The 18,363-nt window shown below is 44.7% G+C and overlaps 1 protein-coding gene across 3 annotated transcripts in view; it reads left to right on the forward strand.

The window, feature by feature from the left end:
- The window catches only part of MACF1 (microtubule actin crosslinking factor 1), a 330,626-nt gene that overhangs the window by 254,076 nt on the left and 58,187 nt on the right, over positions 1 to 18,363 (forward strand). The window contains exon 1 of one of the 3 annotated variants that reach the window (XM_069479779.1): positions 11,218 to 15,141. The exons of the other annotated variants lie outside the window; for them this stretch is intronic. Within the exon in view, the coding sequence (XP_069335880.1) occupies positions 11,218 to 15,141 (3,924 nt within the window). Of the gene's footprint in view, positions 1 to 11,217; positions 15,142 to 18,363 lie in introns of those variants that run through there. 3 annotated transcript variants of the gene reach the window in all.

Consider the following 18,363-nt stretch of genomic DNA (forward strand, 5'->3'; position numbering starts at 1 on the left):
CAGTGAGCCTCTAGGAAATGTGATGCATTTCTTTGAAGGGCCCTTTAGAGTTGGTTGATTTATGGAATAAAATTTGTCCCATAAGGAGTCGTGTCAGGTCACTGCATCAAAGCATCACTGTACCAAAGGACTATCTCCTGCTGAATGGATTCTTCTCAAGTTTCAGCTGTCCTGTTTGGAAAAACCCAGCTATGGAGAGAATGTGCTCCCTCCCCACCTTCCTTAATACTTTGCCACCACCAAGTGTTTTTCAAGTATGAGTCTCTGGTATTGGCTGCAGAAGATTAATGGGATATACTTATTCTGGCCGTCACAAGCTATTTCCCTACCACCAGTTCTGTTATTTGAAATATGAATCTTTACTACATATGGAGATGGTTTCTGGATCCCTTTATGGGCATTAGAAGGAGTCCCATATTCCTTTCAGTCCATTCTTACTGAGCACTTGCTCTGTGCCAGCCCTTGTGGTGGTCCTGGGGTCTCAGCCCCTGGTTAACAATGCACACATGCTACTCTACCTGTGATGGGGCTATGACGTCCCAAGAAACCCATCATAACTTGAAAATATCGTAAGTCAGAAATGCATTTAATACACCTGACCTACCCACCATCATAGCTTACCCTAGTCTACCTTAAATGTGCTTAGAACACTTACATTAACCTAGAGTTGGGCAAAATTGTCTAATAAAAAGCCCATTTTATAATTAAGTATTGAATTTCTCATGTAATTTATTGAATACTGTACTTAGTGAAAGTGAAAACAAAATGGTTGTATGTGTACTTAAAGTATGTTTCTACTGAATGCATATTGTTTTCACACCATCATAAAGTTGAAAAATCATAAGTTGAACCATCATAAGTCAGGGACTGTCTATAATATGAAACAGACACAGAGAATTACAAAGGAAGGGAAAGGAAAGGAGAAAGAAAGAAGATTTTTCAAGCCACATAGAAAGTAAATGTTAGAGGCCTGGCTGGTGGCTCATGCCTGTAATCCCGGCACTTTGGGAGGCCAAGGCAAGATGATCATTTGAGGACCTGGGGCTTTCTGATTTTAAGGTTGTTCTTTTTCAAGCAACAAAGGAGGCAAGAAAAGCTTCATCTTTCTCTGCTGCACCCCTTTTAATAAAAGGATTTGTTCTGTAAAATTTGGATTCAGTCAAAAGGCCACACTTAAGGACATAGAAGGCCACATGTGGCCTTGGGGTCACAGATTCCCCACCCTTGGCTAGGTGTTCAAGACCAGCCTGGTAACATAGCAAGACCCCATCTTTACCCACCCCCTCAAAAAATAAACAAAAGTAGCCGGACGTGGTGGCATACATACCTATAGTTCCACTATTTGGGAGGTCTATCCCAACTATTGGGAAGGTCTATTTGGCAGCAAAACTCATGCTACACTAGTGGTTCTCAACGAGGGGCAGTTTTACCCCTTGGGAGATACTCAGCAATGTCGAGACATTTTTCATTAGAACAACTGGGGAAGCTGCTACTGGTATCTGGTGGGTGCTGCTAAACAACCTACAAAACACAGGACAACCCCTTACAATGAAAGAATTATTCAGCCCACTTCAAAAATGGAGATTTGAATTTTGCCATCTTCAAATTCCATGACATATAAGAGTTAACTGATGAAATAGTTTCACTGCCAGGGAAGCTTCTGTGGTTTTCGTCCCCCTTTTAAAAAATTAGTTAAGAAATAGTGTTACTTCCGAGAGTGACTTATACAGATAAAGTCAGGATCTTGAACTAATTTGAGTCAGTGGCTAAAGAATTCTCTCTATGCTTGACCAGTCCCCACCCCACACTGCCACCAGGCTCCTGCTGTGGAAATCAATCAGCTGTGTATCTCAAGCTGCTTCCTGTAGGGTGTGTTATGGAATGGCATCAGCCCCTGCACCAGCTGGGAGTACTGATCTCAGTGTGATTTTATCAGATTCTGTCTCTTTTGAGCCTTGCTGTTTGGAACAAAGGACCCTCTGTTAAGAATGCAGAAAACTAGTGATTGGACAGCCGGCATATACGCACATGGTTCCCATGGAAAAAACAGACATAAATTATGCTGTAGCCTTCTAAAATTTGGGCTTCCGAGGTGGATTACCTTAGCTCCTACCTGTATTCACCCTTATTTGTGTGAGTGGTTTTCCTTCCCCCAAATCAGTGGAGGAGGGACCATCTGATCTGATGAATTAAATGGTGGCATCCTTCAGAACTGGTCTATTTCTGTGTCTCCAGTCTTGGAAACTACATATTTGATCCCCACTCTCTTTCCAGTCTTATTTCTTACATAGACGATCTATTCTATCCCCCTGCCCCAGACACTCCTTATACATCTTACCTATTTAGTTTCTACCCATACCTGAAGGCATAGCTCAAGTACCATCTCTTTACAAAAGCCTTCCTGGTCTCCTCAGCTCACTACTTCTCTTGATTCCCTAAATCACTTAATATGTGTAACTCATTTGGTTCTTATCACATAGTGCCTAATTTGGGCATTTTTCTGATTATATGCATTTGTTCCATCACTCATCTCAGTGAATTCATTTTTGTGTCCCTCAAAGTAGATAGCACATTGGTATATACATGGTTGGAGATTAGTGAATAATTGAATGATTAGATGAATGCTCTTTATTTCTTATGAGGCTCTAGGATTCAAAATGCTGTCTGCTCTGCAATACTTGAGGTATATCCCTGTGTGTCCTGAAGAAATTCTAATCTTAGCCTGGTTTCCTCACCTCTCCATCTTCTCTCTGGGCTCCCTTCCTTCTCTACTAGTTAGCATATGTTAAGGGAACACAATGTCATTCAATAGTAGCCCAAAGAAAGCAAAACTAAGAAACATGCTACGTCTTCATACTTGAAGAAAGCCAGATTCTGAAATACTGTTTTGTAATTATGCATCACTTTAGAGACATTGTTATTTACTCAGTTAGTTGACATTTAACAAGAGTCTTCATACCGCATTTAACTTGGTGTAGTGAAAAAAATTAGATACAAGTTTGAGTCAGTAATACCAAGCTTTGAATACTGGCTCTATCATTTACTAGCTGAGTGACCTTGAGGGAAGTTACTTAACGTTTCTGCATCCTAGTTATTTCAACTATAAAATGTGAACACTGATAAATCATAGCTTTAGGGCTTTTATGAGAATTAAATGAAGTGATATAAACGAAGTGATACAGATAAAAGCACCAGGCTTATATTAGGGGTTCAATATATGATAATACCCTTTTTTAAAAAAATATTTATCCAGACATATAAATTAGAATATTGTGAAATCTTTTAAATAAGAATAGTTATTCCCCCTTTGTGTCCACGGGTGATCATTCTCCAGGAAGCTTGATCTAAGGGCCAGCACCAGATTATAAATTAGCTCTTTTTCTTCTCGGAAAAATGGAAATTAAGAAGATAAAGTAAAATTAGTTTGATTACAGCAGTGAAGCAAGCAGATAGACAGACAGCCTTCCTGTGCAGTTTTTGTGGGGAACAAGGATAGGGCTTATTTCTAAGCCTAGAGTAGCAATACATAGGCAAGTTTAGATCATGACTCCTTAAGACAGTATTAAATATAATTTATGTACACATGCATATACATGTTTATTGATTCATTAATTTATTCATTTATATACATTCCTATCAGAATGTAGCAACTAGCAAGTTTTTCTGAGACCATTTTGGCCTTGGCTTATGTGCTCTACAAATTAATATTATTTTCAAATCATTAACCAGAATTAACCAGAAGACATTACCAGCTCAGTGACTTCCCGAGCCACTTAGTTACCCATTAGATCAGCTCTAATGATCTCAGGGTTCTTGGTCCAATTAGCTTTTATCATAGACCATGTTATCTTCCTCTGTTGCCATACAACAGCAACTACCAAGTCAGCATCTTTAGGAGAGATGCCTCTTAATATTAATCAATCTTTAATTAAAACACTGAGGTGTGAGGGAGAAAATACCAGCAGAGTTTCAGAGGCAAGCAGCTTAAAAACACAGATATAGTTCATCTCTCTACCAATCTCATACCAGATTGACATGTTTTACAGGAAGGCTTTAATTCTTTACAGTTTCAGCAAATATGTGTTTATAATACTTGGTCATGTGTATATATGAGTCAGGGAAGAAGATAAGAATTCAAACAAATTGTACTTATCTTAGGTTTTCTCCAGCTTGCATTCATTGTATCCATTCAAGTAAAGCATTTAATAGCTCTATCATCTTGTTCATTCCCAAAGGATGAGCTCTGGTTTTGGTCTAATTCCTTAAACTCAAACCTAAGCTGTTTGTCTTATTGTTTGTGATCAAAGATAAGAATTACATAAGTAACAAAATGAAAAAGCGAGCTTGCAGAACTCTCTTCTCTCTGTATGATTTATTCTACCTCCTTTTCTGATATTCAAGAGGGGGCTCTGGCAGCAAGATTTCTCAGAGATTCAACCCAGGAACCTGTTTCATGGAAGTAGCCAAGCAACTTTGTGATGGTCATGCCACCCTGGAACAGAAAGACTATTTTCAGTTAGTCCTAGGGGAAAGCCCACATTGTCACTTTCTTAGGAATGCCTCCCCGAACTTCCAGGCCAGGTTGGGCCCTGTGACCCATGCTGTCATAGCACTGTTTCTTTTCTTTCAGAGTACTTACGTAGTTGAGTTACAGTGAATGTCTGTCTGCCATACTAGAATGTGGGCTCCCAACCACATCTTGCTCATCACTCTCTCCCTTAGCACCTGGCATAGTTTAGGGCACATAGTAGATCCCAATAAATGTTTGTTGAATGGATGAAACGAAGAGAACCAGGGATAAAACCTTGTGAAATTACTTGCCACAAGAGGACAGGCAGAAGAATGCAAGGAGACAAAGAAGGACTGGCTAGAAAGGTAGTATCAGGCTAGCACAGTGTCATGGAAGCCAAAAGAAGAGTCTTAAGAAGGGAGGATCAATACTTATTTCTCACTACTGCTTATCCTTAACCCCCTCTTGTCTGATCTAACACCCATCACTGTGCTGAAGCTGTTCTCTTAGAAGTATTCCTTGACTTTATAGTTGCCAAATCTAGTGGCTTTATCTAACTCACTGTTCTCATCCATTATGCAGTATTTAACATCACAAGTTCTTTCTTGAAACCCTCCTGTTAATTTACTTTCCTGACATTATACTCTCCCCATTCTCTTCTCTGGCTGCTCTTCTGCTTTCCTTTTTTGGTTTGTCTTCCAACCTCCTAAAATATGTGGTTTCTGAAATTCTGACCTTTCTCTTCTCTCTCTGCACTCAACCTCTAAGATGGCCAGCTCGTCATGTTCTGTGGAAGAAGGTTTCCAAATCTGTATCTCTACCCCAAAATTGAATCCTTTGTTTGAGGTGCCCTTCTGGATACCTCCACATGGGTAGTTTTTGAGCACTTCACATTCAGAATGCTTTAAATTAAATGAATTCAAATATTTTCTTCTTCCTTGCTATTGTTTTATAGTACTATATGCCCTCAGTAACCCAAGAGTAATACTATAGCTTTATCTTTGATTTATTTTTCCCTCTAACCTCCACCTTCTCTCTGGTCGGTTATGAAGTCCAAATATTCTGCCTCTGCAATTACTTTCACAGCCCTCTTCCTTATTTTTACTAGCTGTATTATTTTTGGACAAGTAAGTTTATCACCCTAAGCTTCATTTATAAATTAAGGATTTTTTTTAAGAGACAATATGAGATAAATGACAGTTGAATAAGCACCCAGTCCCAAACATCAGTCAGTAACTCTCATGACCTCCTCTGGTAAGTTTCAATTAACTGATTGGGTCTGGTGGCTCATGCCTGTAATCCTAGCACTCTGGGAGGCTGAGCCAGGAGGATTGCTTGAGCCCAGGAGTTTGAGGCTGCAGTGAACTATGATGTTGCCACTGCACTGTAGCTGAGGCAACAGAATGAGACTCTGTCTCAAAAGAAAAAGTTTCAATTAACTAAATCTTGATGTAGTAATGGTTTTCTGAATAAAGCATAAATTCTTTGGCTTGGCATTCAAGGGCCTTGGTGAACTGACCATGAACAACTTATCATTCTGACCTTTCATTTTTCCGTGTCATACACCCTGTACTTAAGCCATGCTGAATTAGAACTTGCTTCTTAGGGTCCCATGCTTTCCTGCCACTAGCTCTTCACTTAGAAATACTTGTCTTCATCATCTCTGTATTTTCAAATCCTAATAAGTTAATGTGATTCCCTCCATAAAGCCTTCTCTGATTCCCCCTGCCTTCCTTCCTTCCACCCTTCTATCAGGTCTTTTCTAACTTGCAAAGCTCCATGATTTTGTTATCACCATTGTCTTGGTGACCATTAGTCTACAAGAGATCAGTACATTGTCTTTTGGAACATCTACAAGCAGGAAAGGGCTTACAGGGGTCATTAGAGTTCCTGCAGAGTGTGTGGAAAGTTTCCTCATGGGTTTGAGAACACATGAGAGCTCAAATAGTATCAAAATTCTTGGTATCCATTTAAACAAAGTTTATATCATGCTATATTACTTTGTGAGCCACTGTGTTGTAGCCATCTTTGTAATAATAAAAGCACCAAAGGATGGTAGTAACAGATGCCCGACAGGTACAGACTAATACTGTGGAGTTTCCACTTGCAACTAAATAATGCTTGTAAAGTCTAGAGATCCTAAGATGAAAGGCATTTTGTAGATTTGAAGTGAGCAAGCTCCAACCAGTCCTCTTTATCCTTTTCTACTTAGAAGTAATCCTCCAAGAGAGAGCGAGCACCCATCAAGGTGGATGAAAACGCATTGTAGAATCTAAGGAAGTGTGAATCTGGGGTCTCTAGATTGTCCTACAGGGCTGACAGTTTAGGTCTGGAGTGGACAAAGGCAAGGTGTCAGGTCCAAAACTTAGAAAGGGAGCTGTGTTAGGGTGTGAGGAGACTCCACCAGGTTGTATTTAATTAGGAAGACAGCAGGAAGGAGCTGGTAGGGCCAGGATTCTTCTTTCTTCTAAGTTCACTGGAGGAAAATCTGACACCAAATTCTGTTCTTAGGAATTTCAAAATGAGTAGAGAATTCTTTGAACTCTGTAATCAAACTAACTGGAAACTAATTTGAAATTTGGCTTTAGCACATGTATTTGTGGTTACAGGGGTGGGGAAGCATCCGAAGAGGTTCTCTAGAGCTCCCTGTATTTCTCTTTTAAAAAGTTTACATACAGCATGTGATATGAACAGAGGCTTTTAAAATTATTATAGCCATCAGGCCAACAAGAGGCTGAAAGCTGTATCAGGTATTTATTTCAGTCACTGAGATGGCTATTGGCAGAGATCCACATACCGAAACTAAGGAGAAACTCATCAACAGATAAAAATTAAGACATGGAGAGCAAAGACCTTGTGCTTCCTCCCTTAATTTCTTTCTAAACACATACTGATGATTAAAAAAAAAAAAAAAAAAGAGCAAAGCACTCAAAAAGCATTCTTTGGCTTCGGGTTTTTTTGGAGGTAGGATGGAAGGATTGGGTTACCATATGTAATCTTTTCTATAGGCTGTGTTTAAACTTGAGGAGGGGTTCTCTGTAGTATGTTCCTGACACCCTAATTAGATGAAGCATTGATGAGACTAGCAAGAATAAGGTAGCTAGGTGTGGGGTGGGATTAATTAAGAAAAGGCTGAATTAATTGGCACCTGACTTGGTGAGGAAACAGAAAAGGAATTTCTGGCCATGAAGTTTGTGATTCCACATCAAGATCATTCTTTATAATAGAATAACCACCCACACTTAGTCCAGAGCCAGAATTCCTCAGATTCTTCCAACCAGAGGGGCCCTGGCATGCTAAACAGTCTGTTATGATATCTGAACACTTAAGTGAATGTATTTGGCCAGGGAGATTTACTAGTGAAATTGATCTTGCCTTCCCTGGGTTTTTCCAGTTGTGCTGAATAATTAAAGGAAAATTAAAACCCAGATTCCCTGAACCGTTAAGTGTCAGATCTGTAAACTAATCAGTCCTGAGGATCACAGTGTGTGAGAGTTAGAAGGGACTTTAAAACTCTGAACAAACTGTAGAGGATTTGTAAATCTGTTTCCCCAAATCCCCACCAAGTGATTGCTTGAATTTCTGCTCAAACACCCGCAGGGTTAGGGAAGTCACCACTTCAGGGGACAATCCCATTCTTTAAACAGCTGTGAGAAGCTCTTTGTTGGTTCGAAATATGCCCTTGGATCTTGGTGTGCCAGCATAAGGAGAGACATCCAGCACAAGTTTCCTTCCTCCCACGTCTCAGCCTTTTAGATACTTCACGTTGCTTACATCTCCCGGAACTTTCTCTAGGTCAAGGATTCTTGGTTCTTTCTGCTGTTTGTTCCTCATAGGACAGGGTTGTTTCTAGTGTCATGCACTATAGGATCAGGAGGACACAGGATTCTGAGGCAGCTCCTGTAAAAGTTTTAAAACTAAAGAATATTAAAGCTAGACAGGTTGTCAAGACACTGTAGTCTGCCTCTCCTCACCCCCTTTCAGTTTACAGATGAGGAGAGAGCCTTTTGGATTTGAGTGGGTAGAATTGATCAGCAGTCTCTTTTAAAGTGAGAAATGAAGTGTAAAACATTTTGCCAAAGAAGGTCTTTTAGTTGCTTAATTCTTATCACAGGCTTCAGCTCATATCTCATTTTTGCCAAGGACCTGTCTGGCTCCCTCAGTAAGCCTAAGGCTCAGCTCAGGGTTTCACTGCCAGATCTCTATACACCAACTATTGGCTTCACTTACTGTTTCTGTAAAAGATGGGAATAACTTTTCTGTAAGTTTTACCATATATATTGACCATATATAGTCCAAAAAGGATTCAGATTTTAATAGACTTTCTTTTTTTCCTTCATAAAATCAGAGAATGACCATCAAAAAGGGAACAGAATATTGCACCCCTTCAGAGATGCAGCTGCCTCTTGTGGACAGTTTCCTGGGTTGCCTTTTGTACTTTTCTTTGTTTAACAGTCACCAGGTGACTAGACAGACGGCTTTTCTAAAAGCCAAAAGGCTATGGGATGGGATTGTGAGCCACCTTGCTCTAGTATTTTCTGTTTTGAGATTTGAAATTCAGACCTGTGCTTTTCACCTGGCTCCAAGGAGGCTCAGGTTTCCTTGGATGTGTGCTGCTATAAAGGAACTCGGGTGTTTGGGCATCAGGCGCTGCTGCCGGCATGTCCACAACCCCTCCGCCCCATTTTCCTCGGTCATTGACACCAGTCAGGTCTGTGGGAGGAGAAATCCTGGTAGAATGGACCAGGACTTGCTACAGTTGAGAAGGGGGAGAGAGAAGGTAGAGCGTGCCTAGAGTTATCCAATAACTTGGTCTCTGAGCGTGACGGAATTCCTTTTGAACACCGGGAAAGTGCCGGGTTTAAGGCTGTAGTGTTCTTTGGTCTGGCAAGGGGCGCGCTAAAGGTGACATTGGAGGGCCTGGGGACAGCCTTTGGCGGCAGAGCGGGAGCAGAGGGCGATGCAGGCGGCCCACCCCAGCCGGCGCGACCCTGCCGGCAGATGGGGCCCGGAGTGGCCCTTGCCAGACCCGGCTGGCTGGGGGCAGGCCCCCTCCTGGGTTCGTTCGCCCTTGGGCTGGGCTGTGAGCCCGGCCGGTTGGAACGAGGCGGGGGCGGGAGGGGGCCGGGCCAGCAGGAGAAGGGCGGGGCTTTCCTTTGTCAGGGGATTTGCGCGGCTCGGCCGAGACTCGCGCTGGAGCCGCTCCCCTCGTCTCGCCCTCTCGAGGGCGGGGCGTTCCCCTCTGGCCCTCGGGCGCGGTGGGCGTGGGCTTCGGCCGCCCAGCGGATGGCGCCCTGGGTCTCTGGCTCGAAGCCCCGCAGAAGCCCCTCCTTCGGCGCCTCGGCCTCCAATCCTTCCCTCCGCCCCTTCCCTCTCCCAGGGGTTGCTCCTTGGCCCCGCCCCTGCCCTCCTCCTCTCGGCTCTCCGCGTCGCGCGCTCCCCAGCTTCCAGGGGGGCTGCCCGGGCGGGGCGGGGAAGGGGGAGGAGAGCCGCGCGCCAGCCGAGCACTTGCAGCGAGCGGAGAGCGAGCGGCCGCGCGGCGCAAGGGAGGAGGGCTCGTCCCCCGCCCGGCCCGAGCGGAGCCTTTTGTTCCCAGCCAGAAGTTTGCATGCCGGGACCGTGACAGCTGCGGGCGGGGAGGACGGCGGGGCCGCGAGGCCGGCGGCGTGGTGGAGAATAGAGGCGGCTGCTTGTCATGCAGCCCACGGCGCGGCGGCTGCGGGCCGGGGACTGGCGGCGGCGGGGGAGGCGGCGCCCACAGCACTCGGGACTCAGCTGCCGGAGGGACAAACTAACTTCCTGAGCGCGGGACCTGCGGCCGGCGCGGCCGGGAGCCACCTGCCAGCCTGCGGTGAGGCGACCCTGGCCCTCGGGGTGCGCGGCATGGCGCGGGGGAGCGGGCCGTGCTGAGCGAGCCCCTCCAACAGACCCTCGGCCGCCGCTGCAGCCTGCCCTCTTTCTGAAAGGCCCGGCGCGGGGTTCCACTCGCCTTGTTTTGCGGCCAGAGCACAGGGTTGGCCTGGGAGCCACAACAATGCCATGATGTTTTGGAGACAGGAAGCCCCAAGCTGGCCCCGAATGAAGGACTTCCTGTGTTTAAAGTTGCAGGAATATCCGCCGACCAGCCCAGTTCAAATGCAAACACCCCAACTAGGGAGGACGAATGGCTAATTCAGACCAGCTGGACTCTCCAGGGCTGGAACCGAGGATAAAATGAAAGGAATTCTTAGAAGCTTGGGCCATACTTGAAGACTCGAGAGGCTGTGCCATTGTTGTTAAAGGACACAGTCGGCATAATTCACTGCTTCCAACTCTGCTTGGGTGAGAAGTGAGTGGAACTAGATACTGAAAAAGACTTGTCAATAGCAGATGATTTTTTTGCTGACTGAATTCGAAAGAGCAGTGCTCTTTTTAAAAATAATAAAACCAGAAGCCATACAAGGAATTATTTTGTTTGTGGATTAACTTATATCATTTATCTGTCTGCAACTATGGGGCTGCTAGCCTGTAAGGAAAAAGCTGTTTGTTTTAGAGCTTTTCCCAGAATGATTTCAAAGTGGGACTTCCAGGCCTTTCTGGAGGGCAGATGCAATTGGTGGTTTGGGGTATGAACGGGTAAAAGGATTTATAACTTACGTAGAATGCATTTTGGGGGAACCTGTGAAAAAACTTTTAAGAGATTTACGGTTCAACTTGCTTGAAAAAGTATGGGTAAGCCACTCAGCAGGCCAGACTGTTTAAGGCGGAATCCCACCTGCCTGGGGAAAGGAGAGGAGGAAGATGGCTATATAGAGGATTGTTATGTTCCACAGCGGTCTATATATGATACCATGAGGATAAATGAACAAATTGACCAGGGGTCAAAGCTTAACCAGACTTCAAAAAGCACCATGGAAAAGATGGAAGGAAGTACTATATCCAGCAATGGTACATTAGGCGCAGCATCTAATGTTTTTGAATCTAGAGCACCAGAAGGTAAAAAGCTGGATGAGAGAATAATATTTGACGCACTAAAGCTCAGCAGTGATGTGCAAAAGTCAGCACCTGTGCCACCCAGAAGGCGGCCAAATGCAGAACGCAAAGACAATGTTAATAGGAGATCGTGGAAGTCCTTCATGCCACCGAACTTCCCTGAATTTGCAGAAAGGATGGAAGCTTCTCTCAGTGAGGTTTCAGAAGCTGGTACTTCAAATGCTTCCTTGCAAGAGAAGAAGGAATCCAGTTCTGCATTAACAGAAAGTTCTGGTCATTTGGACCACAGGGAACCTCAGTCAGAGTCAGTAACTCTGGAGCATGTGTCCAAATCCATAGGTATTCCAGAAGTGCAAGATGTAAAAAACTTAGGTGGAGACTGCCAGGACTTCGGGTTTCAGCAGCATAGTGAGAGCTCTCCCCATGAATTCCAGCCACTAGACTCAGAAGCTGCAGCAGCAAGTGGTAACACAGATGTAATGCAGGAACACAGATTTTCAAGTGCAACCTGGCCGAGGGCCATGAAAAGTTTAGCTAAGGGAGGCTTCAGTGAGAAGCAACACCCCCTTGGGGACACAGCCTGCACTGTGGAAATGCCACCTCTCTCCCCATGCCTGAGTGAAGAGCTGTTAGATCCAGAATTGCATATTCTCGTAACCCCCAGCCTGAGAGAGAAAACGGAGTCTGAGCTGAAGTTTGAGGAGGATGAGCGATGGATCATGATGGAGGCTGAGGAGTGGGAGGAAGAGAAACTGTCAGAGGGAGGAAAGACTTTTCTAATGGCAGATGAGAAGAACAGCTTGGCAGATATTTTTGAAGAAAGAGAACAAGCACACGCAGCAGTGGTGGAGGATGGATCTGATTGCTTGGCTGCTGTCTTGGGGACTTTTGACCACCTAGCTCTTGGTCAGATTTGTTGCTCTGATGACCCACACCCAGCTAAGGACCAATTGGTTACTGTTCCCAAGGATACACCCCTGGATTGCAGTTGTGTTCTTACAGGTGAGGGTACTATTGATGAGATGAAAAACAGAACTGCTCAGGGGCTAGAAGGTCTTCTTTCAGATTTAGAATGTACTGTTTGTCCTGTTGATGCAGAGCAGCTCTCTGACACAGATTCAGTGCAGATGTTTCTTGAACTTGAAAAGGAGTGTCTATGTGAAGAAGGAATAGCTCCTCTAGTTGAGCTGCAGAATCGGACCTCTTCTGAAGGGCTGGCCCCATACCAGGATGCAGAAAATTCACTTATAATTAGTCATTTTCCAGGGGCTGCCTTAGAAAAGGAACAACCTGTAGGCCTTTTAAATGTAAGGGTGAAGGACTATGATACTGGATTGGATTGTGACTATTTTAATGCCCTGGACTCTTCTCAGGTGCCTAATGCTATGGAACTTATTGCCCACCCTGAGATCATGAGGGACACTTCCACTGTTAGCACAGAGGATTGTGAAAAAGTGCCTTTTAGCCCCAAGACTGCAGGAGAATGTAAGTCCAGACAGCCAGCTGATCTAGATTCACTGGGAACGCTGGACCCAGGAGGATTGCCAAACTCTGATCACAGGGCTTCTCGTGAAGAAGATTTATCAGGCTTTATTGCTTCTGAGCTAGCCAAAGAAAATGGCAATTTGTCCCAGGTAGGCTGCAGTCATACTGAGGGGAATGTTCAGGAGTGTATTGAAAAGGGCCCCCTCAGTTTTGCTTTTACCTATGAACTAACAGATGTTACCTCAGGACCTGAAGTAGAGGTTTTATCATATGAATCAAATTTACTAACAGATGAGATTCATTTGGAAGGTGAGACAGGAACTGTTAATCAAGAAAATAACAGTTTGATATCCTTGGGAAATGTGGAACCTTGTGAATTGTTATCCGTGGAGAAAGTTTATGACGAGGATGGTGAGGCAAAAGAACCTCCAGCCATGCTTTTGGAAGATCGAGCCCCAGCACATTTTCATAAAGACTTCCTAGAGCAGGTCTTCCAGGATGTCCAGAGAAAAAACCCAGAGTCAGAGATTCTGAGTTTTCACCTCTCGTTTGGAGAAGTGAGACATGGTACAGATGGAGTAGAAACTGCGAGTGATGTGAAGTCTAAACTGAATCTGGCATCATCAGAGGCAAGGGAGACGGAAATGAGAGATTTGGCTTCATTCCTAAATGTCTTTCCAGAGGAGGAAGTTACCGAGGATAGTAGTACTGAACCAGTTTTAGAGGAATGGATACCCATCCTACAGAGGCCTGCCCCAACTCCTGCAGTGTCCACTGTAGAAGAAGATGCCCTAGATGCTGCAGTGCCCACCGCAGAGGAGGATGTCTCAGTTATTGCAGTGCCTGTCCCAGAGGGAACTGCTGTAGCTGCTGCTATAGTGCCCTTCCCAAAGGAGGACGTCACAGTTGCTTCAGTAGTCACTTTAGAGGAGGATGTCACAGCTGCTGTAGTATCAGCCCCAGAAGGGGCTACTGCCCCAGCTGTTGCAGTGCCTACTCCCAAGGGGACTGCTCCAGCTGCTGCAGTGGCCATCACACAGGAGATTGTACCTGCTGTTGCAGGGTCCTCCCCAGAGAAGACTGCGCTAGCTGGTGCAGTACCTATCACGGAGGAGGATTACACCCCAGAGGAGCCTGCCTCCCCAGCTGCTGCAGTGCCCGCCCCACAGGAGCCTGCTGCCCTTGCTGCTGCAGAGCCCACCCCAGAGGAGTCTGCTGCCCCAGCTGCTGCAATGCCCGCCCCAGAGGAGTCTGCTGCCCTAGCTGCTGCAGAGCCCGCCCCAGAGGAGCCTGCCGCCCCAGCTGCTGCAGAGCCAGCCCCACAGGAGCCTGCTGCCCCAGCTGCTGCAGAGCCCACCCCAGAGGAGCCTGCCTCCCCAGCTGCTGCAGAGCCCGCCCCAGAGGAGCCTGCCGCCCCAGCTGCTCCAGTGCCCTCCCCACAGGAGCCTGCCGCCCCAGCTGCTGCAGAGCCCACCCTAGAGGATCCTGCCACCCCAGCTGCTGCAGTGGCCACCCCACAGGAGCCTGCCTCCCCAGCTCTTGCAGTGCCTGCCTCACAGGAGCCTGCCTGCCCAGCTGCTGCAGAGCCTGCTCCAGAGGAGCCTGCTGCCCCAGCTGTTGCAGTGCCTGCCCCACAGGAGCCTGCCGCCCCAGCTGCTGCAGAGCTTGCTCCAGAGGAGCCTGCTGCCCCAGCTGTTGCAGTGCCTGCCCCACAGGAGCCTGCCTGCCCAGCTGCTGCAGAGCTTGCTCCAGAGGAGCCTGCTGCCCCAGCTGTTGCAGTGCCCGCCCCAGAGGAGCCTGCTGCCCCAGCTGTTGCAGTGCCCGCCCCACAGGAGCCTGCTCCAGAGGAGCCTGCTGCCCCAGCTGTTGCAGTGCCCGCCCCACAGGAGCCTGCTGTCCCAGCTGTTGCAGTGCCTGCCCCACAGGAGCCTGCGGCCCCAGCTGCTGCAATGCCTCCTATGGAGGAAGTTTTCCCCATTGGCATAACCTTTCTTGGAGATACTACCCACACTGATTCAGTGCCTATCTCAGAAGAAGGAACTCCTGCTTCCCCCACTGAAATGTGGATTAAGGAGGACCTTGATTCCCTAACATTTGGAATAAAAGAGGTGACCAGCACAGTGCTACATGGGAAAGTTCCTCTGGCTGCAACTGCTGGATTAAATTCAGATGAGGTAATTGTTGCTCATTTTGATGCCAGGAAAGGTGTAGAGAGTAAAGTGAGATGTGCAAGTTATCTGAACATGGAGGTGATGAGAAATGACACAGATAGTCCTTTCTTTTGTTCTTTTTGGGTCCCCTGGGCTTATAGTTTCTGGTCTTTCTATTGAGTTTATGGGCAAAATATATCTTAATTCTGTCTGATGAAAAACTATAATTCATACTTCACTTTTTATTCAGTTAAGCCAAGTCCAAGGAATATAAACAGACCTGAGGTGCTTATGAATCACTCTGGGAAGATTAGTTAGATATCCTGAGTCTCCATTTTCCTCATTTGTAAGGCAGAAGTGAGGATAAATAACAATTTTAAAGCACCAGGTGTCCAAGATTACCAATCACTGGTGGTATCCCCCGTTTTCCCTTCAAATAGATGTGTTGCTGAGTTAAAAGAATTCACCAAAGCAGATTGGGTGAAAGCAGTAAAGATGTGGAATGAGAACTTTTTGATGCAAGTGTTTGTTTCTAAATGCCAGAGCTAGGCATAATAATGTTTATGAAAAATAAAGTAAGGGTATTTTGGTCAGCTTTGTCAAACTGCCTTAGTGTCCTTAAGCAAGTCACTTTCCTTGCTTGGACCTCTTGTTTAGTAATCTGTAAAATAGGATAATTGGGCTAAATGTCCTCCTGGGTGTCTCCTAGCTCTAGGATTCTTATTGTTAGGAGAACAAAATGTGTTAGGAAGCAGTTGGGAACAGTGTTCCACATCCTTGAGCCATGCTAGTGAAAGGAATTTGAGATCAACAGCTTTCTTACAGTTAACTGCCCAGGTGTCATTTGGTCATGGTAAAGAGTGAAGAAGTGAGAGGTAAAATCTTACACAGTCAGGGATAACTGAGTGAGGAGGTGGTTTTGCTTTTACTACATCCCTAAGACCCAAAACAGTGCTTTCTTCATAGTAGGCATTCACTATGGACTGACTGAGTGAATGAGTAAATATCAATCTCCTAGGTTATTGATGGATGCTGCAAGACAGATGGGTTCTCTCATTCACCCCATTGTAGAGCCTGTCAGACACTTAGTCTGCTAGAGCACCGATTAAACATGCAGCTACTGGCAACAAAATTATTTTATTGTGTGCCATAAGCTGCCAATTTTGCCACAGATTCTCATGCTTAGCTGACTGGTGGTGGTTTTACCTTTGACTTTACTAATTATTTTGTAATGTAGCATTCCATCAAATTAGGATGTGTCACCTTTCAGACTGAGGGATTTTGATTCTGAGTTTTATTGAATTTGGGATTGACATCCAGATCCCAGTAACCTGTCCAAAGTTAGGACAGTAAGTCAGTGACAGAGTAAGTTCTTACACTGGCATTCTTGATAATACAGAATATTTGTAGTATAAAGCCTATAGCAGTAATCAGTGAAATACAGGGATTAAATTTATAAGGAAGCAATCAAATCTGCATAAAGGAAAAAAAGTTCAGAGAAACCCTCCTATCAGTCTCTGGGGTCTCTGTTTCCTCATCTGCAAAATAAGTAGATGAGCTAGGTAATCTCTAAGTGTCCTTCAGCTACAGGAGGTAGTCATTTTATGAAATGGAGAAGGAAATGGTAGCCCAGCTGCAAGGTTTTCATCTTTGAAGTGTGGTTACTTTTTGGAATATCTGGAAGCAAGCAGATGCCTACACCTGTGTACAGAAAAGGAAAGATCTGAGCCATACCCCTAACCAGGACTGTTAACCAACAAGGATGTAGGGAGGCTATTTTGAAAATATTTATTGAAAAAAATCAAATCATTATGGAGTTAACATGAGTAATATACTCAAGGTGAAATATTATTTTACAAAGTTTTTCCAAGGCCAGGCACAGTGGCTCACACCTGTAATCCTGGCAGTTTGGGAGGCCAAGGCAGGAGGATCGATTGAGGCCAGGAGTTCAAGACCAGTCTGAGCAAGAGCGAGATCCCATTTGTACAAAAAGATAGAAAATTTAGCTGGGCATGGTGGTGCGTGCCTGTAGTCCCAGCTTCTCGGGAGGCTGAGGCAGGAGGATCACTTGAGCCCAAGGAATTTGAGGTTGCAGTGAGCTATGGTGACGCCACTGCACTCTAGCTAGGTAGACAGAGTGAGACCCTGTCTCCAAAAAAAAAGTTTTTCCAGGATGAGAGATGTATGGATTTTATTTCTTCCGTTTTAAGAGGGTTCCTGGAGGAACCTGTCATTTTTATACATAAACACTTAGAACTTGACAAGTGGTCATACCTAGAATGTGATTTAGAATGAATTGCTTTAGATCCTCTGTGTACGTGTATGTACAGATGCACATGTGTGTACATGGTTAACGTAGATATAAACTTTCTAATAGCCAATAATAGCAGTTTGGTAGAATAAGCAAAATGCCAAAAAAAAGTTTGCTATTTCTATAGTGGGATCTGAGATCCACCAATCATCAGTTATTTAAACTCCCCATTCATTCATAGACTTCCTCATCTTATTCTCAGTCACTGGTTCAAAGGAAGAAAAAATGTCTTTTGTTATAAAATAGGGATTCTATAAAATTAAAATTTTCTAGGGGAGTCTTTTTAAGCAAAAATTGGAGAGCACCACAATCCCTGTTCAGTGTTTGAATGCTCTGCTGATCTACAGAACCTTCATGGGTTTATTTGCTTTTCCCTAACATCATTTGTATACAAGGATTTATTGAGTACCTACTCTGTGCCAGGTACTAGGCTCCTACAGTGAATAGAATTGGCATGGTTCTTGCCCTTGTGGAACTTATACCATAGTGGGAGAGGCAGATATTAAGCAAAAACATGGCACAAATAAATATATAGTTACAGATTATGGCAAATTCTTTGAATAAAAAAAGAGATGCTAGTGGATTTGAAGACAATTGGATGGAGTCAAGATATATTTTGGAAGTAAAATCTACAAGAACTGACAGTGTCTTTTGTGTTGGGGATGAAGGAGAGGGAGTTATTAAAGATGACTGGGTTCTGTTTTGTACAACTGAGTGGATGAGGGCAGTAGTAAATCATTGATTTAAGAAAGAACAGATTTGGGGGGAGGGGAAAGTGGGAGATACTGTTCTATTTTGTAGCCATTAGGTTTGAGATGCCTGTATTTCATTTGTATGGTGATGTTAAGAAAGCAATTGGATATATAGGTTTGAAACTCAGAAGAGAGATGTAAGTTGAGAGTCATAAGCATTTATCTCGGTTAATTTTAACCCTG

Source organism: Eulemur rufifrons, chromosome 8, assembly GCF_041146395.1.
Source record: "Eulemur rufifrons isolate Redbay chromosome 8, OSU_ERuf_1, whole genome shotgun sequence".
Taxonomy (NCBI): Eukaryota; Metazoa; Chordata; class Mammalia; order Primates; family Lemuridae; genus Eulemur; species Eulemur rufifrons.